The sequence below is a fragment of the Pithys albifrons genome, chromosome 5 (assembly GCF_047495875.1).
Source record: "Pithys albifrons albifrons isolate INPA30051 chromosome 5, PitAlb_v1, whole genome shotgun sequence".
Taxonomy (NCBI): domain Eukaryota; kingdom Metazoa; phylum Chordata; class Aves; order Passeriformes; family Thamnophilidae; genus Pithys; species Pithys albifrons.
Window position 1 is genome coordinate 34,982,899 of NC_092462.1, and position 20,063 is coordinate 35,002,961.

The 20,063-nt window shown below is 35.9% G+C and overlaps 1 protein-coding gene across 3 annotated transcripts in view; it reads left to right on the forward strand.

Moving 5' to 3' along the window:
- The window catches only part of KLHL2 (kelch like family member 2), a 61,955-nt gene that overhangs the window by 38,858 nt on the left and 3,034 nt on the right, over positions 1 to 20,063 (forward strand). For all 3 annotated transcript variants that reach the window (XM_071556199.1, XM_071556201.1, XM_071556200.1), the window contains 8 exons: positions 2,830 to 2,992; positions 11,026 to 11,135; positions 12,522 to 12,638; positions 13,169 to 13,318; positions 14,160 to 14,277; positions 14,907 to 15,104; positions 15,830 to 15,931; positions 16,871 to 16,999. In XM_071556199.1, the coding sequence (XP_071412300.1) occupies positions 2,830 to 2,992; positions 11,026 to 11,135; positions 12,522 to 12,638; positions 13,169 to 13,318; positions 14,160 to 14,277; positions 14,907 to 15,104; positions 15,830 to 15,931; positions 16,871 to 16,999 (1,087 nt within the window). The remainder of the gene's footprint in view (positions 1 to 2,829; positions 2,993 to 11,025; positions 11,136 to 12,521; positions 12,639 to 13,168; positions 13,319 to 14,159; positions 14,278 to 14,906; positions 15,105 to 15,829; positions 15,932 to 16,870; positions 17,000 to 20,063) is intronic.

A 20,063-nucleotide genomic window follows, 5' to 3' on the forward strand; every position in this document is an offset into this window, starting at 1 on the left:
GACAGTCCATGAGAAGGGTTTAATGTTTGATATCAAATGTCCTTTTTTGAAGATACTTGCTACTACATAGTGTTATGTTTTGATTTAGTTTTTGATCAGAGACATACTGCAGTATGCTGAAATCACAACACAAACATGATACAGCAATTGAAATAGACATTCGGATCACGATGCAAAAGTGATTCCCATTACTGATCTTTTTATGCCTACTAGCAGAATGCTTGGTATTCCCAGTTCCTTCACCAGGAGGGAATATGTGGGCTAAAGCTGTCTCAAGCCCATTGCTCTCTTGAGAGCTTCTTCTATTGGTTTTTCAGCTTTACACTTAATGTGTGATGAGCCATATCACATATGTACTTCTCCCCCTGCTGGCCTGGTTAGCTGGGGAAGACCTTACATGCTCCTAATGCTACTAATTATTTTAGAGAAGGCTGTTTACACAACCTGATGACTTACTGCTACAGCCATATATATAAAGTAAAAGTTACCCTCCAGGTCCCCTTATGTTGAGATATAGTGTGCTTTCTTTATGCCACTTGATGCTCATTCTTACATTTCTTCACTGACTTCATCAGCCTTGCCTACCTCCTTTGAGCCTTCTTCCATGGTAGGGGTTTATTCATTGGTCACATAGGCTGTATCTCCCTGAGACGGCTATAAATGTGTTCCCTGTGAACTGATGGGTCACAGATACCTGTAGAGGTGCCTGCCTGTACCAGTGGCTCCTCACCACGAAGCTCAATGCACATATGTATTGGGTCAATGAAAGTAAATATGCCCAGCTACACAAGGATGAACAGAGTCATACTGCTGTCAAAAAAATAAAAAAGGAGGGGGGAGGGAGAAAAGCTGCAGGGATCATCAGTAGCCCAGCCCCTGACAGACTCCTGGAATGTACCTGAAGGGCCATAAAAGAGGGCAGCAGCCTCAGATGCAGGTTGATGGTCTAGTTGAGTTAGTGTGAAGGGCTCGAATCTACTCCAATGAAAACAAAGACCCAAGTACAAGGCCTTAAGTGGATCCTTCCTGACTATGCAAGTGACCTTGCAGGTGGATTTTAAAACAAATACTTGTACCTGGTTAAAGTCCTTTTTGTCTCAGTGAGATGTATTTGGACATCTCAGGAAGATGTATTTGGTATGGGTAGTGCATGCAGCTTTGGGAATAGTTGTGTTACTGCAGGAAGGAGAATCAAGAGGAAATAACCAGGAAGGAGTTTTCAAAGGCTGTAAGAGTTAAATCATCTGGTCTAGGAAATCTAGCAGTCATTCTAAGATTCATCAAAATTTTGACAAAAAGAAAGAGAATATGTATTTTCTTATTTGCCATCTGTAGTAATAATGTGTTCAGTTTCTTTGATTATAAAACCAACAAATGCTGTGATGAGGATACATTTTGATAGAATAAGCAACTGGAGATTATTTTTTTCACCTCTGCAGTTCTTGCAGTACAAAGCGGTATGCGTATTATTTTGATCTTTTAAGGAAAGTTATGATACCCTCTACTGGCTATTTTTGGAAATAAATCTAAGCTGTAGCTGACCAGTTTAGAGTTAGCTAAACCTAGTCTGCACTTCAGTTTTAATGTCGTGGGAGTTTTTGGGGGGGTTTTTTGGTGGGTTGTTTGTTTGTGTGTGTTTTTTGGTTTTTTTGGCTGGGTTTTTTGATTGTTTGTTTATTTGTGGGTATTGGGATTTTTGTAAGGATTTGACAGGAATTTTTGTTGTTTTGATAGTTTTTCCCTCTCTGGTTCTGTCCCTGGCTTCAGCAGAGTGAATCTGTCTGTGGTGGAGCTGTATTTTTAAATCCAGGTTTTTACAGCTTCCAGGCCGGCAGTTCTATAGGTACAGATGAAAGTAGCTAGATGTTATCACAGCTTTTGTTGCCTAGTAACCAAAGCCCAACATATAATTGAGTAGGATAAATTTGATGCCCTTTGCCTCTCTTTTCCTTTTTAGTTGCAGAATATGTAAATATTTTTAGATGTTTTATTGTCTGATAACTAAAATGTATTGAAATCTGTAACTTTACAAACTTGATTGAAAATAGTTTAAGAATTGATGTAACTTTCCCATATCTTCTAATTCTTGTAACATCGCTTTACTGTTCGTATGAATGAGCAAGTGTGCCAGTGTGACTGTATCTAAAACATTATTTTCTGCATGGCATTCTTAAATTTCACCTTTCCATTTTGCATACTGATTTGATGATGATTTTACATATCTTTCTACTGGATTCATTTATGCAGTCAAGAATTGTTCTAATAGTTATTTGCTCAACTATGCTGATAACATGCCTAAAATTATCTAGGACTGCCCTTGAGTTAGTTACTGAATTTGTGAATGCTGTTTGCATAATTATTTATAATATGCATAATAATAATTTCTGATGTTAACAAGAAAAGGATACACTGTCCAGTGCTTGCATGCAAACAAGATTTATATGTCCACTCGTGGTCTAGAAAACTTTGATTTAAAGACATATGTAATGCTGAAGGCTTGGAAGTAATTATGGACTGTTGAGAACTTGTGAATGAATATTGGGAATTGTTTACATGAAGTATGATAATTACAGTCTGTGGAACGATTTCTCCAGGGAACAGGGTGGTAGAGTTGGTGTGTATTATTTCAAATCTTAAATGGTATTTGTAGGGAGGTAAAAATCATACTAATGTTGGGTTGTAACTTTTTTGGTTGCATAATGCTGAAATATTCCTCTCTGTTTTAGTCAAAATTTTTTAATAGTTTGTTTTGTTTTCCTTATTGAGAATACTCTTGTATAAGCTTATAATTGAACTGAGACTTTAACCGCCTGTTGCTTCTTCTTACAGGTACTGCTCCCAGCAGCTGGTCTCTTGCAACTGCAGGATGTGAAAAGGACTTGCTGTGAATTTTTGGAATCCCAACTTCATCCGATCAACTGCTTGGGGATTCGTGCTTTTGCTGACATGCATGCATGCACAGATCTATTGACCAAGGCCAACACATATGCAGGCAAGTTATCATTAGTACAGTGCAGAGCTTGGTATCTCTATGTGTGGGTGCCCACACCGTGGGTTCCATGCCCACCTCACCCAGAGGAAACCGAGTTTTATCCAGGATATTGCAGACATGTATGTCCTGATGAAAACTACATTTGATATGAATGTCTTAAGACAATTAAAGTATCCTGGCTGGATTAAGCCCAAAGGAACAGCATCCTCACAGCCAATCATGTCCATGCAGGGTTCAAGCCATTAGTAATCCAGAAAGAAACTAGCTTGCTGTTCAAAATTTTGCGTCATTGCTTAGGAGAGGAAATCAGGAAAGAAAAATTAAAATTTTGGCCACTATCACAAGTCAAAGTATGTAGGAAGAAATAAGGGCATGATGGAGGATATCTCTATCCTCTGCACTGCAGTGGCTAAGAAGGAAGAAATGTACCATCGGGTATTGTGTTATCAACTTGTCTTCTGAGAATTCTGCTCTTCTAGCCCAAGACTTGAAATTTCTTCCTAAAAGGGTACCTATAATCTCATTCTACTACCTTGACACAAAGTAGACAGAAGTGCATCTTCTAACTAACCATAACCCACAAAATTCTACTTTCCTTGTAAAGAGCGTTTGCCATTGGATTTTTCTCTTTTTTATTTCAGGAAATTTTTTAATGGAATTCTTAATTTTGTTACTAAAAGTACATCATTGTGGTGTGTATGTATGTCTAACACACTGAAGATTGTGTTATTTATATTTGTAAGAGGACTGGCTCACATCAAGCCTTGACATTTTTGAAAATTATGTTCTCTTTTTCCTTGCTGTTAATGGAAAAGGAATTAAAATTCTGCGGTGAAGTAATAGTAGTGATGTATGGTGGAATAACAGAAAAATTATTCCCTTTTTCTTGATAGTTGTGAGGCCTCAGATGCAAATTGCTGAACCAAACTAAGATAGATGCAAACAGGCTGAAGCAAATCCAAGGAAGTCTAACATGAACATTATAGCAAGCCGATTAACCTGTGACAGAGAAGAGTGTCCTCAGTTAAGAAACCTAAAATGTTAGGAGGATGAGAAAGATTGTAAATCTTCTGTGCATGAAAATGACTGAGAGTGAATAAGTTTAACTTGCAAGCTATTTTTAAAGTAATTTCAGATATTACGGTAAAAATCTGACTGTAACAGTAACAGAGGTTGGACAAGCTGTCTGTGGAAGTTTCATTTCTGCATCAGGTTCAGAAAACCTGAATTGCTGTCAATCTAAACACCTTTCCTTTCTCCCTATGTTCCTCTCACTAGTTATTTGAGGGTTCTCCCATTCATTCAGGTTTGTAAATTTGACAACTTGAACTCTCCTCCATCATATTCTCCAAAATACCCAATTTTGTGTTGCTCTATTTTGTTTCTTCTCTCCCTACCAAATCTGCTCTATATCATTCCCTTTTGCTGCAATTAAATCTCTCTCTGCCCTAACTTCCTGTTTGCTAAGGTCATTTTACTACTTTTGCAATATTCCTTTACCCCTGGATCAAATCATCAATGTGTTTTTCAGTTCAGCAGTTGAATCTTTCATCTCTCTCTCTTTTACTTTTGTGCTTGGTGCTGTCTCTTTCCTCCGTAATCAAACCACATTCCATTTTTGTCAAAATCCTCCAGAAAGCACTTTCCTTATCTACACTTCCCTTATTGTCATTGTATTCTTGGAGTACTGCTAGCCCATACAACAAGCTGCCAGCTCAACTCCTACTGTGTTTTTGCTGTATCTGTGTGGTGGATTTTAAGGTAATGCACACTCTGTTCTTACTTTTGAGATAAATATGCTGTGCATGGTCAGGATGCACAGTCAGGTCCACTCTCTGCCCTGCCTTCCTTAAGGCCTAACACTGTCAGACTTAGTATAAGAGCAATACAAAAAAAGAGAATTAAAAATGAAATGTCCTGATAATGAAATGTCCTGTAGAAAAAAGTATGTGATTGCATTGCTTTTCATAACTTTTCTAAAATGTACAGCATCGTTAACAATTAGTACAGAGTTAAAATCGAAGATTTTACTGAAATAGAGCATTAAGTGTTTCAACTCTTATGTCCAGGTCCAAATAATAGGGGTTTTGTTGCCTTGAGTAAATTTAGATGTCATAAACACAAAGACTTGGATGAATGCTTTCAGTTGTCTTTATTCCTAGAAAATCTGTTTTCTGGTATAGGGTTTTTTTCCTAACCCCAAGGAGATTATATTATTTCTATCAAGGAGGGATGTTTCAGGAAAAAACAGAAATGCAGCAAAATCATGAGTAGATGTCTGTCAACAGAATCTGTGACTACTGTCTTAAGTGTACAACTGAGGTATACAAATCAGGCATACTCAGAAGCTTTCAGTCAAGTAAAATTTTATTCAAATTATTGATATATCAATTTAAACATTCAAAATCTTTTCAGATTGTTTTTGAAAGTACTTACTCAAGAATTTGTGATGTGTACATGACTGAATGACTTTGTGATATTTGTATTTAGACAACTATGCAAAATGTTTTAATTAAATCATTTTATCTTTCAATAATACAGTATCAAATCCAAAAAGCTATTATATTTTTGACCTTTTGTGCAATAAAAAGCAAGATATACATTTATTGACTAGAGCTAATGTTCAGCGGCTTAATGTTTTAGGGAACACATTTTAATATAGCTGCTGCCTAATTTTGAATTTTAAATTATTTTTTCCAACTTCTGTTGTGACTTCTGGGCCTCAGTTACTTCTAAACTAAACTAAACCAAATCTCTAAACTACTTCAGTTACTTCTAAACAATCATTGTTCAGTTTAGTAGTTGAAGCTAATATTTATGTAGATTACTTTCTAGAAACATAGACCCTGGGAAGATCTTGAGTGCATTACTGGTTAAATGTGTTTTGAGAGCACAGGAACTGTGTCCAACTGGTAACTCTCCCTCCCTGAGTCATTTTGTTCAGGCATCCTTTACTGTGCTCAGAGAGACTCTGCAAACAGGTTATAGGCAAGTGAAAAAAAGAGGGAAGCTGTTCGTTGGTCCCACACAGGACATGCACGCTACTAGACTGAGCACCAGAATGCTCAGTGTTCCAGGTAAAAGCATCAAGAGAGAAAGAGTTGGCCTTCATTTCTCCTTGGCACTGGCTGATCATCAGTCTTGCTGAATTTCTGTCTGCTGACTCCAATTTTCTTCTCTACACTTCTGTACATTTTCGGGTCAATGGTTTTCCTCTTGAATTTTCAGGCTACTTACTGCCTGTATCTCAGCTATCATAGCTCCTTTTCACCCTGTTTTTACCTCAAATGGCTCTTTTTAGTTCATCAAAGCTTTCTTACAATGGAAAAAAAATTCTCAAAAGTCTGAGACAAAAATATGTGGCTGTGCCATTTCAGAATTAGGCCTTGTATCACAGGCAGCTTAACTCTCAGAGCAGACATTTTGGAATGAAGGCTCCAGAAGTCAGAGTGAGTACAGAAAAGGATTGTTAGATTGACAAAAGCAGTGAAAATATTTCTCTACATGAGAAAATGAAAAGCATTTTTATTTTTAACTTCTCCCAGTTTTTTGTTTTACCTGTTACTTTATATTTATACAAAACTAGTCAGGGAGATAGTTCTGCTAATAGACAATGATAGTATAAAAGCAAATGGATGCCAATGGATCAAAAGTTACTGCTTCCAGTGGGAGTAAAAACTCAACTTTCATTGAAATTGGAGCTTCATTATCCTATGGTGGGGTTGATCCTTCTGTAGCAGAGTGCAAGATTTCTAGGAGAGTCACTTATATCCACCTGTGATGCCTATGGAGAGATCTGAAAATCGTGGACAATTGATACAGGTTACTTGGAACGAGCTTATGTTGCAATTAAACTTTGAGATACTACCTGTTCTCATCATGCTCCAAAGTAATTCTGCTCTGGGTCTTGTTGCTCTTGCACACTCAGGGACTATGCATAGCTAAGGCCTCTCATCCTTCTTGTGTGAGGATTCCTATGAAGAGGATGCAACATGAGCATCCTCATCTGTCTTTAGTTTTAGTCTGGGATATGTCCTACATAATCTTAAAGGATGTTCACAAAATAACAATTTTGACTCAGAAAGTGGTCTTCTACAGACTATTCTTGTGTACATCCAAATGCATGAGATTGAAAGGATGTAGTTTTCAGAATCTTTCTTATGATTCTATTCTGAGTAGCAACGTCTGTTGCTATGCTGTTGTTGCCTTGGCTTCTGTGAATTTCATGGTGTTCTAAAAAGCAGTTATTTAGGCATAAAATTGACAAGTAAATCATATTAAAAAAATACTCTGTAGTGTTTAGTTCCTACTGGTTCTCCAACTGGCAGAGCTTGTGTCTATCCTTCTGCAATAAGGCTGGGATCCCTGCTTGATCAGTGCCTTAAATTAGGCCATTAGCAAAGACCTTTTGTCCCAAGCCAAAAAATGACAATGTGACATTATGAATTGAAGCAATATTTTTAAAGATAATTCTTCTTCATGTTTTTGTTTCATCTGCTTGAGAAACTGTTTTCCATCTTTCTTCTAAGTGACCATAAGGCTTTGACCTTTCCAAGCTCCCATGCTATGCATTGCTCTAAAACAAGAGGTCATCAGTTCAGAAAGAACGGGAAACAAAGTGCTGTAACATTCCAGTGGTTTTGTAGTAGTATCACATCAGAAAGGTGCAGGTACTCCAGTTGGGTTATAAAAAAATAATTTCTTTTGTGGAATAGAAATAGTTGCCCTAAACCAGACAAGAGGCACTTAGGAAACTCAGTATATTTGGTTGTGATATTTTGCCTCACACATAAACACATGTTTGAATACAGTCATGAAAAGATCTAGAGAATGAGGAGGTTTTCCCTTTTTCCAGCTGCAGACTCTGGCACTGTTAAGCTGTGGCCATTTTTTTTCATACACATTAATGTGGCTTTGGGAAGATCTCTTCTGACTGCAGGTATACAAATAAGTGAACAAGTGTTTTGGTGTTAATCTACAAATGTTTATAGCATAAAACATCCTATGTAGATTTCAGATGTAGCTTTCCTTCCTATGTAATTGAAAAATATAATGTCAGTATCTTTATGGACCAGGAAGATTTTGTGCCTTTCAGATAGAAGAGCTGTCAAGTGCTTTTTGCTGCACATACATGTGTCATACATGGCTCCAGACTAATCATGTACGAAAAGTCTTACATGTACATCTCCTATTATCTTTCTATGCTCTTCTTGCTGGGATTGTTTATTGTACTTACAAATATTTTGTTACTAGCCCCTCTACTGTTGTTAAGGAGTCCTTTTAGTCCTCATAGTTTGTTCCTGCAACTAAAGTCCCATCCTGCTGGTACAGGGCAGACAAGGACAGATTTTTAGCTATTCAGATACAAACTGACTCGGTTGTGAAAATGTGAAAATCTGTTTTTCATATGCAATTGGAACAGATATTTTAGAAATGTCCTAAAATGGAAGGGTTTTTTTTAAAAGACAGATTTTAGTTTTGATAATAAAGAAGTAGGATTCTACTTGCTGAGGAAGTGGGAATTTGGGAGCCAATCCTCTGCAGTTCCTAAGCCAGCTTGTTTCCAGGCTGCCAGACTTTGGAGCCAGCTGGCTTCAATGTCTGAGTAAAGAGGCAAGAAATGGGGCAGGATTCCAGTACAAATTTGTCAGAGTTGCATACTGTGTGGAAAATTCTGATTTAGGAAAAAATTATTATTTTATTCTCTTATGGAAACTTCCATCTGGATAGTTCTCTCTTTGCTTCTCTAGAAGATGTTCATTAAAAAAGAAGTATGTTACCTAATACAATAAATAAAAAAACAAGGTAATTTAAGATTTTACAGGGGACAGATGCATGAAATATTTAATCATGTTACGAGTTTCATCACGTTTGATGTTAATATCTTCAGATTATCAAATCTTTCAGGAAGTGAGCAATAATATGAGATAATTCAAATCTTAACCCAGGCAGCAAAAAATTTCACACACCTCCAATACTATTTTTGTCTCCTCATTATGGGGAAAAGAGGATCCAAGTGTGATTTTTTTTTTCAAATATAGTACTGAATCATATTATTTCAAAGATGCTGATATCCTTCTTGTTAAAAAAGATGCAAAAAGTTTGGTTTTCATAAACAATTATATATGTAATAAAGCCACCTGTCTTCAACATTTGAACAGCATTACATTAATTGCCATAGGCAGATTTAATTGGTTTTGCATTTTCTTGTTATTTTTCAGTTTTTATTTATTTCAAATAATCCATTTAAGCTGTAATTTCAATTGGCTTCTGCCCAAAGGTTATCTGTCCATCAGTTTTGAAGACAGGAAATTATTTGTAAAGAGTGGAAAAGTATTGGGGATGTTAAAAAAAATCAATAGTAATTCTCCTCATCCTTTTTCTCCTATACCTGAAATACTGCAGAAAATACTGCCTATCATAAGAGAATGCTGCAGAATTAGAGGAACTTTTAGTGATGATGATTTCATGAATGAAAAGGCTGGTAGGGTAAGGGACTGAAAATGCAAGGACTATCTACTTTAGAGGTGAAGACTAAAAAGGAAATAGAGTAACGGATGATTTTGAATAAACAGGTTGCAGCTTAGTAGCATTAGTAGCATAGTAGCATTAGTTGCATAGTAGCATTAGTATGGGGACTCAGATTGAAACTGAGAACTAATTAACGGTAAACTGGGTGTTAAATCTAGTGGCTTTTTGTTTGTTGTTACTGGGGGACTATTACTACAGGAAAATAATAAAGTCAAGATTTTAACAGGATTCAAGGGGACTAGACTGTATCTCACTAAACTCATTGTTTAGTAAAATGTGGTTAAGGTAAAATACCATCTTTCTAGCTAGCAAACTCTAATCATTTATGGTTATAGTGAGACCTTTATGAGAGGAGGTTTTATTATCATACTTTTCATATAAATTCTTGGACTTCCATCTGAAGCAATTTGTGCTCCCTATTTCAAGGAACAGTATGCGGAACTAGATAAAGGATGAGAATTATACTGAGTTATATTTATTATTTTATACTCTCTGTATTTTAGTAAAGTAAAAAAGAGCTGTTGTACCCTGCAAAGTTTAACTGGAAATTAAATCTCCAGAGCTGGAAGCACTCAGCATTCTTTAAATTTTTTAACAGCTTGAAGCTGCTTCTCAAATATGGAGTCTTAACTATAGTAGCACTAGTAGAGTGATAGAAAAGGCTATAAAATGTTCTTTAGTTTGAATATGTTTGATGGTCTCTTTTTAACTTATTCTTGAGTGAATTCTCAAATTCGCAGTAACAGTTGTCCCTTCTATTAGGAATAACAGAAGAGGACAAAAATAATTTAACTAAATGGAACTATTTTTTTTAAGTAACTGAATGGTAGCAATTTTAAGGAAGGAAGGGGGCAACTGAATAACTGAACAACAATGATAAAGATACATGCTCTGTGTTAAAAAATTATTCTATAACTGAAAACATTAAATTTTGTTAGTTAACTTTAGGTTGAGGCTTTAAAAAAGAAAATCTGAGGGAAAATTACTGACTTTCTACACATTGTAGAGATTGTGATATGCCAAATTTTATGACCTTGGAGTAGTTGTGAAAGATGCAACAGGATCCAGGATTGATTTTGACACTTCTGGTTAGTTCTGATGAATCAATTATTGTTCATGTTGAACTACAGATTTAAAACATGTTTGTCAACAATATACAGAGCATGTTCTTTATCTGAAGTAATTTTTGCTGTATTTGTGTGTATAAAGTTAGCAAAATGAGATTTATATAATTGTCAAGGAGAAATACTGAGATTAAGCAGTGCTGAAAATTGCTATGGTCAATACTTGTGTTTTAATATTTCAGTTATTTTAAAGAACCTTTAAGTATAAAAGCTAATTGTGAGACCAAGCTTTAACTTACAGAAAAGGTTTTAAGATATTGCTTCTAGTTATGACAAAATAGCATGCAATTGAATCCCTTTCCTCTGTTTTCCCCTGCTGCTTTAATGCTTGTTTTGAGATACGTGTCACACTGTATGTTAACATATTTCTTCCTACAGAACAGCACTTTTCCGATGTTGTACTTAGTGAAGAATACCTCAATCTTGGTGTAGAGCAGGTGTGCAGTCTTATATCCAGTGACAAACTCACAATTGCCTCAGAGGAGAAGGTAAGATCATCCGTATCCTATTATTCTTTTTATCCTTTGGGTGAGAGAGAAAGCTTCCTCATATTGCTCTTTTATACTTCTTTGGATGTGTTTTTTATTGTCTTAGTGCATTTTTTCCCAAAGTATTACCAGTCTGATGTTGAAAATTAGTATCTTACAAATCCTAAAACTGTATTAACTCACATTACTCTTCTTTGGGGAAAAAAAAAAAACAAAAACCCAAACAAACAAAAAACAAAGTACATTAAATGGAAATTCCTTCTCATCTTCAAAGAGAACAAACAGAACGCATGCTGAGTCACATACATAGGAGTTTAGTTTACCAAGGTATAAATAACTCGAAGTTTGCAAAGCAAGTATATGCCATTTGCTAACTTGTAACATCAGCTGTCCCACAAAGATACTAAAACTCTATATGTATATGTGAGCTGTTTAGCCTAACTGAACAAATGTGGCTTGCAAGGGAGATGACTAGGCAGCTTGGTGTTACCTAACTGGAGTTTAATGTGTACTGGATAGATCTCAATCTTTAAGAGCTAATTTTGAAACACTGTGGTCTTCAGTGAGCCCAGGGCATTTCTACAAACTTCTAATGATTTTCAGCTTGTGGATGTGTTCATTATAAGCTTTTTTTATTCAGTTATGATCTATTCGAGGTATGTTGGTTTTCTTTCTTCCAAGGAGCATGTAGTTGTACTAACACCTCTGTTCAAATGACGCGAAATTGTGTTCAAAATCATGTTTGAGTACTGATTTGTATGGCTAGGTAGTGTTTCATGTTAAAGCCTTTTTGAAACTTTGAATCTAAGAACTGTATGCTTAAACTGCAGCTGGCAAAGGCATGCTGTTATTACTGTAATACCCTGAAGGTCCAGTTCTATCACTTTGATACATGTGATGTTGCTTTTGTAGAGTATAATTAAGGTTTTAGTGCAATGTATGATACGCTGCTGTGCAATGGAAGTCAAACTAGGCTTGGGATTATTCTCTCAGTAAGACTCGGTGATGATAAGTCATTTGAATGGTGATGTGGCAGGCCAATTCTCCAAGAAAGGAAGAAAAGTATGAGAACTGTAATATCGGTGCTGCTGTGTTGTTTGTTTACTTACCTTTACTGGATTTTCAGTATCAATGAAGTTACTGTCTGCATTTTATCAGTGTAGCACAACTATCCTTGAAACACCAGCAGATGAGCAGTATAAAAGGAGACTGGCTAATACACTTAATTTTGTAGTTGATAAATATGGAAGTAATGGAAGCTGTAGCTGCATCTTTTCTTATATTAGGAATTTTAGCGTAAGCAAAACTATTTTTGGAGGCACACTGATGTTTTCATACTTAGGAACTTGTAAGTAAAGAGACTCACATTTGTTTATTTTCTGGAAGGTATTTGAAGCAGTGATAGCCTGGGTAAACCATGACAAAGATGTAAGGCAGGAGTTAATGGCACGTCTGATGGAGCATGTTCGGCTTCCTTTGCTTTCTCGGGAATATTTAGTTCAGGTAAGCAAAAAGGAATACTAATTATTCTGCGTGTGAACATTTCTGTTCAGTATTTTAATGCCAGATGAATAATTTAAAATTTAAAGAACAGTGTCATGTATTTTATTACTGATAGTAAAATTAAACAGACAGCCATTACCACATATGCATGTGCACATGCACACACTGAGTCAGGTGAGGGACTGCCACTTAGAGGATGACTTATATAAGTAATTTATCTGTTTGACTGACTACATGTTATACCACTTTAGTAATCTGAACAATGCAGTTCGCTGAGATCAGGTTACCTTTCATTTGTAATGCAATCTCTGATAAAAGATTTGGTTAGAATCAACATCTATTTTTTTCTTTTTAGGGACTGCATATTGCCAACACATAAATTTGTGTCTAACTGGCTAAACAACCATCTGAAAAATTAGATGAATCTGCATTTGTGTGATACAACACAGGCTTTATTACACTTCAGACTGTGATTTGTGTTTTACTTCCTTAACATGCTCATAACTTGTTAAACTTCTATTAATAAACAGAGAGTTGAAGAGGAAATATTGGTTAAGAACAGCAGTGCTTGTAAAGATTACCTCATTGAAGCTATGAAGTATCACTTGCTACCAACTGAGCAACGAGCATTGATGAAAAGCACTCGAACAAAATTGAGAACACCCGCTAGCCTTCCAAAAGTAAGACCCTTATCTTTCCAATGTACTTACTACTTCAAACTCCATTTTAAAAGATTTCATAAGAGCATGGCTGTCTGTTGGGGTATTACAGTACCAGAATATTTATCACAAAATTATAACAAGTGATTAGCTTTGCACTCCATGCTACTTACAATATAGGTGTTTTAGTCTCGCACCTACACACAGTACCACCACTACCTCTCCTCCCAGAAAACATCTTTAATAAGTGCTTCAGCATTTCAGAAATATACAGTGGGAAATAAGTCCACTGTTAAAAAAAAAAGAAACAATTGAAACCAAGCAAAGATGAGTGAAGCTTCTGAGTTGAGACATTTTATTCAATTTTTAGTTAAATATTGCCTTTCGTCCATTTTAGGAGAAAACAAAACAAACAATAGATATTATCTTCTCTCCAATGAAGTAAAGAAGTTTTCTCATAGTACTGTTGTGACTACTGCAGTAATGGAATAGGAGATTCTTTCCAGCAGATGGATGGTCACAGTTTCATTACACATCATAGACATTGAATTCTCATACCGGAGGTCAGAGTAGGATGTGAAGATACAGCAGGATCTCCCTTGTTTGTGGGAGCTTTACTTAGATTCTAATTACTTTTCTACTTAAGGTATTTCCTCTGAATACAATAATTATGAATTACATTTGTTTAAAAAAACCCAGCAATCAATTTTGCCTAGTTTGCAAGACACCAATTTCTAATTTAGGAGAAGCAGCCCTAAATTATTTCTTGTACAGAGGCTTGCTTTATTTTTTTAACACTTTTGATCTTTCAGGTGCTCTCCTATATGCAGATGACTAACAATTATTATTATCTCCGTTTTAGTTGATGATGGTAGTTGGAGGACAGGCACCAAAGGCAATTCGGAGTGTTGAATGCTATGATTTTAAAGAAGAACGCTGGCATCAGGTGGCTGAATTGCCTTCCAGAAGATGTAGAGCAGGTAAGCAATGCCCAATTTTTTGGTTTGGATGGTAATGCGTCAGAATTCAGGCATCTGTATAAACCATTGTGTGTTTTTTGGAACAGTACTTAAGATACTTATCAGAGAAGGACTAAGCCTTGACTTCAGCATTTGAATTACTTGCTAATTTGGAACAATACAAGTTTGATAAATTGTGCTTAATTTTTGTGCTTCAGTTTGTAATCTGTAGGATAAACTGCTTTATTACCTTCATTAGACACACGGGATAAATAAATTTAAATATTAATGTGTTGCAATAATGACTAATTTTGCTATTAAAATACCCTATTATTATTATTAAATGAAATAAAGAATGTGAAGAAGTGATCAACCACTATTAAAAGCATGAAAATGTGATCTTGAAGCAGCTGAGCTATCTAAGCAAGAAGAATTTCAGCCAGCATGGTAATCAGAAGTGTGAGCTATTAGCAGCAAAAAGTGTCAGAACCTCTAGTGCTTAATCTGAACGAAGACTGTCAAAAGCACCACAAGTGTAGTGAGTACTGTAAATTGTGTCAAGTATCTGCATACTTAGGACAATACGGAATAAAATTAATTGACAAAGAGACCAAAACACTCATCTTTCCTCCCCATTTCCTTGCTCCTAGGAATGGTGTACATGGGAGGCATGGTTTACGCTGTTGGGGGTTTCAATGGTTCTTTAAGAGTTCGCACAGTAGACTCCTATGACCCAGTGAAGGACCAGTGGACAAGTGTTGCTAACATGCAAGACAGGAGAAGCACATTGGGAGCAGCTGTATTAAATGGCCTTCTTTATGCTGTAGGAGGATTTGATGGGAGTACAGGTATATTTGCCTTACACACTTCTGAATAGTTTTGACTACTCTTTACATAATTGTATCAAATTTGAATGTCTCTTTCTTGGTGGCTGTGGTGAAACCAAGCATGTGGCTAGCCTGGCATCCAGTGATGTGCAATGTACTTAAGTGGGTCACAACCCCTCTACCTGAACATTGGATTGTTTCCTCCTGTCTTAAGTGTTCAGATTTAATGAATAGTGAATTTTTGACAAGTTCTCATTCAATATTCCTTCTGCAGTCAGAGTCCTTAACTTCTGGAAGATGTGAGCAGTTATTCCTGCATTTTCATGTAGTGTAAATAGCATTATAAACAGTTTTTCCTGACCTGTGGCAAGGCTTTAGAAATACACTGTTCATTCTCTTCCCAAGTGCATGAAACCATTTGTGCAGAGGCAATCCTTTTGCTTAATAACTATTGTAGAAGCATATGTAGGAGAAAGAATGTGACTTAATTAAAAAGAAAGGAAAAAATGAGGGAAGAATTTCTCAAAGTTCAGCAAAAGCTTTTAGTAATTTGTCCATTTTCAGACACCAAGAATATGTTGACTGTAACTGGCTATGTAAAGGACATCAGTTATGCTTTTTGTACAGTAATGAACAGTCCTTAAAATGAAATAATTTGCATTTTCAGATAGGAAGAATTTTCTGAAAGCTAGACAGTATGTTCCACCTAGATTTATAGAGAAAATAATGTTATATTGTCTTCATAGGTTTATCATCAGTCGAAGTTTACAACTTAAAGACTAACGAGTGGTTTCATGTAGCTCCAATGAACACAAGAAGAAGTAGTGTTGGTGTAGGTGTTGTTGGAGGTAAGTTGACAAATTACAGTAGAAAAACTAGGGGGGAAATATAATCACTTACCCTACTACTTTTTCTTACTTTTGAAAACATACTTCTCATTTATGCTTTTGCTCAACCTTGTAATTCAAATGGAATGAACAATATGTAATAATTCCACCTGGGTTTTATCAGTTTTTACCATAGTAGTTTTAGTATTTTTTTTCAGAGCTTCAACTGTGTCTGATAGAAAAGCTCTCTAAGCATGTCTACTCTATATTGTGTATGTCAGCAAAGTCAGAGAGCTGAAGTGACAACCTTATCAGTTGGTCTTTAGTGATGTAGCACTACTGTATTGTCAGCTCAGTTATCCGTGGCTCAGTTTGCTGGCTGCATGCTGGGGATGATCCCAAGGACAGTGCCAGGAAAACTGCTGACTTTCCAGTAGGTTGGTGGTGAATAGCCTGGATGTCACTTGCGCAATGCAGGCGTGGGCTGTGTCTTGGATCTTGAAACAACTTTAGGTTCGCATGTTTTAACTGCATACTGCTGTTTCTAATCTGAAAATGCAGACTGTACAGTTAATTTTCATATGAATTTCTGATAGTTCTAGGAAGCTGTCTTGGGTTGAGCTGTCTATTTGTGAGTGTCCAGCATTGAACATACTTGAATTAACTTGCTTTTGAAGAATGCTTAATTAAAAACCTTGCTTTTGTATTTCAGCTAGGCAATTTAAAATATTTCGACTTGCATTGTTCTTGTAGATACTGACTGCCTTTTACATCTTGAAAATGACAAAAACTATGGTGTGCTATAACCTAAACTGTTTACAGAGTAGAAACTCAGTAATTGCTTGATGACAGGTACTGATTAGTAGCTAATCTAGAGAACAATTACATCCTTTCTGCCTGTGTACCAGTACAGTCTATGTGTATTAGAAATTTGTTGCATTCTGTTGGTTACCCTTCTAGGTAAACTGTATGCTGTTGGTGGTTACGATGGAGCATCACGGCAGTGCCTTAGTTCAGTAGAATGCTATGATGCTAATACAAATGAGTGGAGCTATGTTGCAGAAATGAGCACTAGACGGAGTGGAGCGGGTGAGTGGACAAGGATGAACTATCCTTGTAGAACTGAAAATTTATGGGTTTAAAATGTATCTTAAGAATATAAAAGGTAAGCAAAAGTCTAAATCTAATGGAATGTTCTAGTCCTAGATAACTGATATAGAGCAGGTTATAAAACAAAACTGTCCTACAGAGTAAGATTCAGTCTGTTAATAGTAAATATTTATCTTTGCTTTTTCATACTTTCCTGTTTCTCCTCTTTCCACAACTTCTGATGTTTTTTAACATACAGACTAATACTCATGGATTGTAACAATCACTGTAACCTAAATACTGAAGTACCGAAATCAATACTGCCAGGATGAAAAAATGTCTTTTCTTCAGAGATATCTCTTTGCCAGTGTAGGGCTGCTTTGTCAGGTTGACTTTACATGAGAACTGTGACTAGGTTTCCACCTGTTTGGAGGACTTGTTCTGCATTCTGATTCACTGCAGGAAATATTGTCCTTGTTCATTCTTAAGTTTGTATTACTGGTTTCATCCTATTACTTCCACTTATGTACCCTTTATTTCACCTTCAGTAATTCTTCTCATCACCTGGTGTTTACATCCTCTGTACATGTACACCCTACCACGTTATCCTTCCTTATCATTTAGCCAAGGTATATCCATTTATTTTGTATAATCTTTAAAATCCCTTTTTTATTTTTTGTGGATTTTTTTTCCTTCTTGCAATTCTGGGTATGTATATTTCTCTTTAAAGACATCAAAAGTGCCTGTGGTATTCCACTTTAATGAAATGATGCTTCCACAGCTCCAAACTGACTTCAGCGTTTTCATTATCTATTTATATTATGGACTTGAATCTCATTTACTGTTCACTGTCCTCTATTTGTCTTTTGGTATTTCAGGTTTTTTCAACTCGCAGAAGTTGTTTTATTTCTCTAGATGCGTTCCCATGGACTTTTTCAAGTCAAATTCCATGATATTATTTTCTTCATTTATTTTTTAATAGTTTAAGTAACGTTTTTTGCCAAGTACTCAAAGGTGTTTTTTAGCAACACCCCTCAAGTATCTATCTACTGGTGATTGCATTAATGTGCTTCATAATTGGAAGACATATTGCTACAAATAAATCTGGATGGACTTCTAGTATGCTCAGTAGATGATTAATAGTTATCCCAACTTTTCATCTTGCTTTTCGTTATTCTTTGTTAACTCTGAACAGTTTTTATCTATATAATTATATTTAAGTTCAAATTCAAAAGAAATCTATCAAAGTATTAAATTTGTTACTAAAATTAAGATATTTTGTGATACTTCCATTATAGCCTTACAAAATCAGTACGTTGATATCTCTTATGACTAAAAGTCAGGTTTTCATTGTGTTTCTAAACTAAAACTACAATGTTATTGAAGGAAACATGATACACTGTACCTCAAGAAAATAATTGTCTTGTGACACTTCTAGTAACTCAATCTGCACATCTTGGAAGTAAATTCTGGATTCAAAACTGGACAGAGTTGCAATACGGGTACCATTAGATACTCCTGTTTAATACTGGCAAATTTTGAAGAACATACTTTTATAAAATGGGCAAATTACAAGTATCATTATAAAGACAAATAGTGTTGGTGGGTTGTGGCAAAGCTTCATTTTGCAGTCTGCCTGCACACCATTTTGTTTCAGCATTTGGGGTTTATTTTTTGATACTGTTTTTGCAAACTGTTGTTGTGCTTGTAGCCCATTTATACAATAGTATTTTCAGATTTTTTTTTAATGTTGAATTTCTTCTACAACTTTGAAATTTTTAGTTCTTTAGATACACTAACTCCTGGGATCTTTCTGCCCCTCTCCTCTCTCCCCTTGTCCTTGAGTTCAGGACTGTGTTTGCTTACTCAGCTCTCTTCTGCCTTTTACCTTGCCCTCTGATTAAAAAAAAATGGCAAAGGAAAAGTAAATGTAGTCAGTTATTTCAGGCTCTATAATTGAGTAAAATAATGGACATTCTTCTGCACCACTCTGTTAAATATGTGGAAAACTATATTTTTGTGTGCTGGAGGAGTGGGTGGTGATGTGAAAATCATGACTGCTGATTGAGCTTGGCTGTAGAGGCCTAATATCCAAACCCACCAGAACTGTTTCAACTGGTGATCAGTCCTGGTGGTGTTATAGGTGCTAACAGCAAAGAATTTTGTTCCTGTGTTAAATTTGTGGATCTCTGGTCATCTCAAGGAACTTAAGCTCATCTCTCTTCTGTTCCTACTGCTTCAGCTTCATTCAAAAGCAACTTTTCAGAGGTTAACCCTTCTTTAGTACCAACTGCTTCTCAGTTGATCAATACGGGGACAGATCTGTTTCCAGCAACATATTGGGATGAGGAACTTCAGATCCATATATAGGCCATTTGGGAGGGCTGAGATTTAAGACAGGGTCCTGAAAAATGGGCAGGAAAGAAAAGTAACAAAGAAAGGAGAACTCAGAAGACGGCAACAAGAGGATACAGACGGAAGGAGCAAGAAATAAGGTAGGACCTGGAAACTGGGTGTGGGATTAAGGGAAAACGAAGCACCAAGGAGTAATGGAGGACATTATTAAAAATAAGGAGCTATGAAAGAAAAAAATGGCAAAATGTGGCAGAGGGAAAACTCTAGACACTAAATAGGAAGGTTGGTAACTATAGCAAACGTATGGGTGGGTGGGGTTATACCACATCACATATTTAAGCTGAAAATCGTAGCCCTCCTTCTAGCTCTGTGATGTTTAATTCTACAAAAGCTGCATGTTGCATTATCCTGTCTAATAATGTGTGATCAGAGTGGGAGAAAGAAAAGTTGTCATACTATACTGTGACATGATAGCTAGAAATAATAGCAATAAAAGAGGAATTAAATGAACTAGGAAGGATATGAAGAAATGTTAGTAGTGAATATCACTGATAAAGCATTAGATAGGGTGATTTATAAAAGTGTCCTATCAAAAAGCTATTTTTCAGAGTTACAGTACCAATTAAGTTCCATATTTCCTTTCTCTCTTCCTTTAATGATTAAGTCTTCTTAGTAAGAAAATTTAGTCATTTCAACAGTTGTTTCTCTA